The following is an 8,335-nucleotide window of genomic DNA, read 5'->3' as shown; positions in this document are numbered from 1 at the left end:
ACGAGCCTTCATCGCCATGGCACATTTATATAGAGAAAAAGGGAGAGAGAATGTTGCGGGAAGTCAGAGACCTTGAATGGAGGGACTGGCTGAAGCCACGGCAGAAAAACATAAAATATGAAGATTTCATGGACATTTTATTAGTTCTCCGAAATTAATACTTTTGTAATTTCTTATGTCTGTCTTTACTTTAATACTTTTGTAATTTCCTATGTCTTTACTTTAATCTCTTAGTCCCATCATCTTCTTTGTAAGCTGAGGAGGATATATGTCACCTCAGGACCCTGTGATGATTGAGTTAACTGCACAAATGGTTTGTAGAGCATGTGTGTTTGAACAATATGAAATCTGGGCATCTTGAAAAAAGAACAGGATAACAGTGATGTTCAGGGAACAAGGGAGGTAACCTTGAACTGGCCGCCGGTGAGCCAGACGGAACAGAGCCATATTTCTTCTCTTTTTGAATGCAAATAGGAGAAATATCGCTGAATTCTTTTTCTCAGCAAGGAATATCCCTGAGAAAGAGAATGCGCTCTAAGGGTAGGCCTATAAATTACCCCCTTGGAGGCATGCCGCCTTTTACAGTTGAAGCCGAAGGGATGAAATAAGCCCCAGCCTCCTGTAGTGCTCTCAGGCTTACTAGGATGAGGAAATTCCCACCTAATAAATTGTGGTCAGCTAGGTTGTCTGCTCTCAAACCCTGTTTCCTGATAAGATGTTATCAATGACAATGCATGCCCGAAACTTCATTAGCAATTTTAATTTCGCCCCATCCTGTGGTCCTGTGATCTCGCCATGCCTCCACTTGCTTTGTGATATTTTATTACCTTGTGAAGTATGTGATCTCTGACCCACACCCTATTTGTGCACTCCCTCCCCTTTTGAAAATCACTAATAAAAACTTGCTGGGTTTACGGCTGGGGAGCATCACAGAACCTGCCGACGTGTGATATCTCACCCGGACACCCAGCTTTAAAATTTCTCTCTCTTGTACTCTTTCCCTTTATTTCTCAAACCAGCCGAGACGCCTAGGAAATAGAAAAGAACCCACGATAAATATCGGGGGTGGGGTTCCCCTGATACTTCTTCATGTGAAAGATTAAATGAGCTTATGTTTGCAGGGGTCTAGCCCCATGTCTGTACATGTTAGATCTCAGTGTTAACTCCTTCCTTTCCCAAACTTTTCCTGATAATTTCAACTTTCCAAGTTTCTGGCACCTAATCCAGCCACTTACTTATAATTGAGGCCATATTATAGTGCCTCTAAGTAACCCTAGAAAGATTCTAGGACTAAACTACTTCTGTGGTTTACCATTTTGTCTGAGTGTTCATGAGATCTTCTGGATTTGACTCCTCCTTTAAGTGGTTTCTGGGTCACCCAGTCCAACTGGTCACATTTCACAGAAGCCAGACATTTCTCCAAGCTGGCCCCGTGTATGTGTTCTTTTCTGGTCTCTGTCTTCATAGCCAAGACACCTTAGCCTACTGACACAGGTGGCTCTATAGTTCCTCCCCTACGTGTCCTAAAGGTCTGGCAAAGTCAACAGGGCACGGAAGGAAGGGAGACAAGCAGTTTGCAGCACGGGCTCCAGAAGGTACCATGCTCTCCCCAAGCCCTGACTTCTCGCCTGAGGAATAGGAATCATTGGCTGGGTATACAGGGTTGGCCAGCAGGGGCCATGTTGGTAGGACAAAGCTTTACTCAAAATTGGCAACCGTATTTGAATGTTCCCTTGGGGCTGAGCTCATGGTCCCTAGATACTGCGCCTATTAGTGCATCTCCAGGTTAAACCACCTCTTTGTTTTTCATTCAGTCTATTCTGTTCTCCATGCTGCCAAGAGCATCGACATCTAAAGAAATTGATGCTGGACTTCTTTCCATTATTTCCTTCCCGGCCTTTGCAGTGGAAGATGTAAACCTCGTAAATGTGACCAAAAATGAAATTATTTCTAAGCTCCAGGTAAGCATTAGCCATGCTGGTGCCCTTCTGTCCTGTGTGATGCGCATGGACCAGCTCACCCATGCCTCAGTTCCCCATGAGGTTAATTGCTTGATTTAGCTAAGCAGATGCATAAAGTGTTCAAAGCTGAGTCTACAGGCAAGAAAACAAAGTCTCCAAGTGATTTAGTGGCTTGGTTCTCTCCTTGAGTAGCAGAACTGGCACTCAAGCAGGCACCGTTGAACCCCAGTTTGTACCAGTACCATACTTCTAAGGCAGAGCTGCTTAACCCTTTAGAGGTCACAGACAGTGTATAGAGTCACTGCCAGAAAAAAATGCCTATGTCCCAATATCCTCAAACTTTACACACAATTGCAGTGGACTTGCCAATCCCAAAGTTACCTTCAGGTTAAAAAAATCTCTGTTTTCAGGTAAAATGCAGTAACCATGATACACTAAACTGAGAATATTAAATACTCCACCCAGTTGAAACTATCGGTAAAATTATCAAAGAATGTAAGTTTCCCTAAGCTGAAATCTGCAGGTTGATTGTCCTATTTAGGTTCCATGAAAAATGCTTTTGTCCCTTGGAGTCCCTATGTCTCCAATCATATTCCCAAAAGAAAGCAGCTGTCTCAGTCAGGGTTCAGTGGGAAAAAGGGAACCCCTTTACGTAGTTGAAGTAGGAAGGGAATGAATGCAGGGAATGAAGTGTTTACAAGAAGAGCGGGTTCTAGGCTGAGCCTCCTGGGATGACTCCCAGGACAGTGCAGTGCTGGTCGCTAGGGCTAGGGACATAGTTGCTTCCACTACCCTTGCGAGAGCCACATCTGCTGTAGCAGCTTCCACATACTTATAGAACTGGAGAATGGACACCTAAAGCTGCAATTTATGGATTAGGGGGGTCAGATTAAGAGATTGCTGCACCTGCCCTCCTTTCTTAGCATCCAGAAAGCTGGGGCAGAAAGCTGGGGCAGAACCCTGGAGCCTGCAGCCCAAAACCAGCAGCGACAGTCCTAAGCATAGGAAGCCACCCCCCTCCATTTCTGCTAACCTTTGTGGAGGTGCATCTGACCTTAGAGCCTCCTCTGCAGCCAAAGCCTAACTTCCAGGAGCCTGGGGAATGTCCTTTTAGCTTTCCAATCTTGCAGGTAGGAGCAAACCAATCCGAGTATCTGCCTTGGTGGCTTTTCTAAATAGGGTCCTTTTAGGTCTCTGTGTAATACAGTAAATCATAATGAAGGCATGGTTGTTCACTGGACTCTTGGTAATTACTCTTGCAGCCCTGATACTCCAGTGGAATGTTTTGGCATTCTCTTCCAAGCACCGATCAAACCTGAATTGATTTTGCTTATTACTTAAATATATTAATAACTGTACTGACAGCAAAGAACAGTTAGTATAAAATTCACTACTAAAAGATTCATGGGAAAGAGGGTACAGGGCTGACTTGAATTAAAATGACAAAAAAATTCCTCTGAGCTCATCGAATGCACTTTCTCTTATTAGGGGCGTTATGGATGCTGTCGCTTCCTTCGAGATGGTTATAAAACTCCAAGAGAGGTTGTATTTAAATATTGTTTCTTATCCTTCCTCAACTGTTTCATCTCTAAATTGCCACTATGTTCTCCCTCTATTGATTATAATTATATGTTGGAATATTGGAAAGGGAAGTATTAATTTTGGAGTCAGCAAGCCTGGAGCCAGGCAATAGAATAGTATCTTCAGTAGGGACGGTGAGCTGGTCGTTTAAAACCAGCTTATAGGCCAGGTACAGTGGCCTGTAATCCCAACACTTGGGGAGGCTGAGGAGGGAGGATTGCTTGAGCCCAGGAGTTCGAGACCATTCTGGGCAACATAGTGAGACCTTGTCTCTATAAAAAAATAAAATAAACAAAATTAGTGAGATAGGCATGATGGCATGTACCTGTGGTCCCAGCACCTCAGGAGGCTGAGGTGGTAGGATCACTTGAGCCCAGGAGCTCAAGGCTGCAATGAGCAGAGATCACACCATTGTACTACAGCCTGGGTGACAGAGTGAGACCCTGTCTCAAAAAAATAAAAATTTCTTTAAAATTTTAAAAATAAATAAAACCAGCTTGTAGACAAGGACAACTGGTTCTGTGGCTCACACATTTTTCTTAAAGACAAACTGTGGCCTCCTCCTTGGGTTTCTTTGCCACAGTGACTAATATAATGATATGAATCAGATCATCTGCCAAACTTGGTGGTAGACATATTGCTATTTCTTTGTTAGAGATACAGGAAGCTTTAGTATAATAAACTACCAAGGAGTCTTGTGTATGTTTCTGACTTGCTTTCTGAAATGTTACCATGGCAAACTGCCAAAAACAGCATCTCATTATAGTAAAATCCTACTCATGCCAACCTCAAAGCTGTAAAAATCAGACAAGCATGGGAAACCCAGTGAGGCACAATGGTATTATGTATGTACTCTGACATCACCTTTTAAAAGTTTGACTTATTTGATTCTAGGACCCTAATCGACTGCATTATGATCCTGCTGAACTCAAGCTCTTTGAAAACATTGAATGTGAGTGGCCTGTGTTTTGGACGTATTTTATAATAGATGGAGTCTTCAGTGGTGATGCTGTTCAGGTGAGAAAATGCTGGATGTTATGTTGTAAATTATTTTCATTCCACTGGTATACTGATTATTATTAGAACATAGGGTTATGCAAGAATTTAGGTCACTGTTTCGGTTATCTGTTCCCACTCAGCAAACTTTCCCAAAACTGAGTGAATTAAAGCAACAGCTATTTTATTTATTTGCTCATGATTCTGCAATTTGGGCAGAATCCAGCAGGGACAGGTTGTCTCTGCTTTACCTGCTGTCAGCTGGGATGGTTCCATGGAAGTGGAGAATCTATTTCCAGGATGGCCTCACTCACATGGACAATTGATGCTGGCTAGCAGCTGACGCTGGGAGCTCAGCTGTGCTGTTGGCTGGGGCCTTGGTTCTCCTCCACATGGCTAGCTTGGGCTTCTCACAATATTGTAGCCTCTGGGCCATTAGTTTTACATGTTGGTTGTTTTCCCCCCCAGAACACAAAAGCAGAAGCTGCCAAGCTTCCTTAAGTGTTAGGCCCGGAACTGACAAAATGTCACTTTCGTCACATTCTGTTGGTTAAAGGGTCATCCCATATTCAAGCGGGAGGGGACTAGACAAGGGCATGAGTACTAGGAGGCATGGTTCACCGGGGTCTAGCAAGAACAGTCCATCACAGACAGGTTTTGCTGTTGCTGTTGTTCTTTCCAGATCAGCCAGTGGTTTGCTGTCTTTAACCCTAGTTTGGGGTGCTCTTGGATAACATCTTACTTCATGTAACAGCCTCCTAACTCGAATCTCAACCTCCGGCCTGGCTCCCTGCTGTTTCCATTTTTCTCACCCATGCCAGAGTGATCTTATTAAAAGGCAAATTAGGTTATGCTACTTCCTTGCTTGAAAGCTTGCTTGAAAACCACTTCATATGTTTTGTGGGGTTCCATATGATCTGATCCCTGCTTTCACCCCTTTAGCCTCATTTCTTAGTGCTTCTTTCTTGAGTTCTGTGATCCAAGCACACTGAAGTCCTTTCAGTCCTTCAAACAGGCCATGTGCCCTCCTCTCTTCTCAAAGGCCTAGGACGTTCTTTTCTTCCCCAATTGCCCCCCCTTCCCTTGGTTCAATGTAAGTGTGTCTTGTTTCAGAAAGCTTTCTCTGACCCTAAAAGCTGGGGCAGGTGCCCCTGCACCCCACAACTATAACAGCATAGGTCACACTATGTTGTATCTCCCACTTACCTGTCAAAGGACCCTGGTAGAGGCCATCTCTCTCCAGTTCACGGGTATAGTCCCTGTGCCTAGTACCAAGTCCCTGTGCCTAGTACATAGGGACTTAGTACATAGGACAACATACTTGTTGCCCAATGACATTTTTAATATGGGGTCAACTTTTTTAGCGCCCACACATGAGTGAGAACATGCAGCATCTTTCTTTGCCTGGCTTATTTCACTTAACACAATGACCTCCAATTCCATCCGTGTTACTGCAAATGACAGTACATAGGCACAGGGACTCGGTAAACATTTGCTGATGCAACGCTCATTTGTTCAAGACCTATCTCTTTAGCTTCTACTTGGTACCATGCTCTGTGCTGAGCCCTGAGCATACTTCGTTGAACAGAACTTATCTGGCCTCGTGAAGCTTACATGGATGACTGACATCACAGATGCTTTGCCATTTTTTCAACCGGTTCTGATCACGTTTGGTGGGGGTGGGGATGTGCAATCAGACATCCATTTTAGCTCTTGAAAGCTCTCCTGCTCAGGAATGCTGGGGGGCTTCAGAACCAGCAGTCAGCTGGAAATGTTAATATTTCCCCACTGTTGATGCTTTCTCTTAGGCTTCAGTGATTATCTTAGGTTTTCTGTCATTTTATCCCAGAATTGAAAGATCTCAAAAGAATTGACTTAGAATTTCAATTGTGAATAGGCTTAACAACGATGGGGGGAAGAAAACTCAGGAGAGGAAAATGACTGTTCAGCATCTTGTTGATTAAGCCTCATGAAATCTACTGCCCTACTACACCTTTGCTGTCTCTCACGCTTGTTGCCCAATGACATTTTTAATATGGGGTCAGCTTTTTTAGCGCCCGCACATGAGTGAGAACATGCAGCATCTTTCTGTGCCTGGCTTATTTCACTTAACACAATGACCTCCAATTCCATCCATGTTACTGCAAATGACAGAATGTTATTCTTTTCTTATGGCTGAATAGTCATGAATGCCTCTTAAGTAGAAAACTTACCAAGAGGTAGAAATGGGATACACTGCTTAAGATACAGCTTCCCCCACAAGAAGTTTATAATCCAGTTGCTGAGACAAAATTTAAATATATGAGGGGTTAAGAATGAAATAATTACATGATGGATTAAAGACAGAACATGAAAGACATCTGATACACGGTGTAGATATGACTACTAGAGGAATTTTGGGGAAGAAACAGCTACTGCATGATGGGTGCTCTGTCTCTCTTTCTGGAAGCGTTGACAGGCAGGGCTGAGCTTAGACACACTCCTGAGAGGAACAGCCGATCGTGTTTAGCTCCTCCTAACACTGTAAGTGGGCCTCCTGCACTCCTGGAGCTGAGGGTGTTTGTGCATTTCTTTGCCCTGTGTCTGAACTCTAATCTGTTGCCATGAGAGCTTTTTTTCCATGTTGCACTGCTGTTACAGCATTCATGACCAGACCTCCTTCCTGCCATGGATGATGGGGCTGTTTTCCAGGTCCAAGAGTACCGAGAGGCCCTGGAGGGAATACTGATTAGAGGCAAGAATGGGATCCGCCTGGTGCCAGAACTCTACGCTGTCCCGCCTAACAAGGTAACCCAGTGGCAGGGGGCCCTTTGCACTGCTTATCTAGAAATAAGTGACTCACTGCTTGGCCTGTTGGTATTCTTTATCCCCTTTTTCGATCTAATGAATACTTTTTCTCCAAACATGGTTTCAGAAGCCTTAGGTAGGCTGGGCACGGTGGCTCACACCTGTAATCCCAGCACTTTGGGAGGCTGAGGTGGGTGGATTACTTGTGGTCAGGAGTTCAAGACCAGCCTGGCTGACATGGCGAAACCCCATCTCTACTAAAAATACAAAAATTAGCCAGGCATGGTGGCAGGCACCTGTAATCCCTGCTACTCAGAAGGCTGTGGCAAGAGAACCACCTGAACCCAGGAGGCAGAGGTTGCAGTGAGCCAAGATCACACCACTGCACTCCAGCCTGGGTGACACAGTGAAAGACTGCATCTCAAAACAATAACAAAAAACAAAATAGAAGCCAGATGAGGACCCCTCTCATCTTGTTTTCTGCCCTGGAGAGTTTGACTTGTGACAAGTGGGAGCACAGTCTCTAGTTTCCGCCATTTGGGGTGTGATTTGTGGGTCACATCAGGTGTTCAGTCTGAAGATGCCTGGGAACCTGAGATACAAGGTTTTAGGCAGCACACTTTTTCTGAATGTGCGCAGCTGTTGGGGAAGTTTGTCTTAATAAGAAGTCCCATCCATAAGGGATTTTTGTGGTCTGGCCCTTGTTGCTTGGTTAGTCCTGGGAAAGTCCCATCTTAGGAGAGCTGCCCAGTGTCATGGGCTAAGGGGTCTGTGATGAGTGTCCCTTAGAAATGTGTGGGTCACCAGAGGCACTGTTCACACAGACACCATCCTAACCATTTGTGGTAACAAGAGTCTCTTGCTTTGCCAGGACGTGGATGGAGCTGGGAGCCATTATCCTCAGCAAACTAACACAGGAAGAGAAAACCAAACACCACATGTTCTCATTTATAAGTGAGAGCTGAACAATGAGAGCACATGGACACAGGGAGGGGAACAACATGCACTGG

The 8,335-nt window shown here is 44.5% G+C and overlaps 1 protein-coding gene across 4 annotated transcripts in view; it reads left to right on the top strand.

The window, feature by feature from the left end:
• The window catches only part of PHKA2 (phosphorylase kinase regulatory subunit alpha 2), a 63,116-nt gene that overhangs the window by 9,595 nt on the left and 45,186 nt on the right, over positions 1-8,335 (top strand). For all 4 annotated transcript variants that reach the window (XM_017862136.1, XM_017862135.1, XM_017862134.1 and 1 more), the window contains exons 5-8: positions 1,815-1,961; positions 3,450-3,503; positions 4,437-4,559; positions 7,230-7,325. In XM_017862136.1, the coding sequence (XP_017717625.1) occupies positions 1,815-1,961; positions 3,450-3,503; positions 4,437-4,559; positions 7,230-7,325 (420 nt within the window). The remainder of the gene's footprint in view (positions 1-1,814; positions 1,962-3,449; positions 3,504-4,436; positions 4,560-7,229; positions 7,326-8,335) is intronic.

Source organism: Rhinopithecus bieti, unplaced genomic scaffold (assembly GCF_001698545.2).
Source record: "Rhinopithecus bieti isolate Rb0 unplaced genomic scaffold, ASM169854v2 scaffold_63301, whole genome shotgun sequence".
Lineage (NCBI taxonomy): Eukaryota > Metazoa > Chordata > Mammalia > Primates > Cercopithecidae > Rhinopithecus > Rhinopithecus bieti.
Note: the sequence above shows the minus strand (reverse complement) of the source record. Positions and strands in the feature narration are given on the sequence as shown.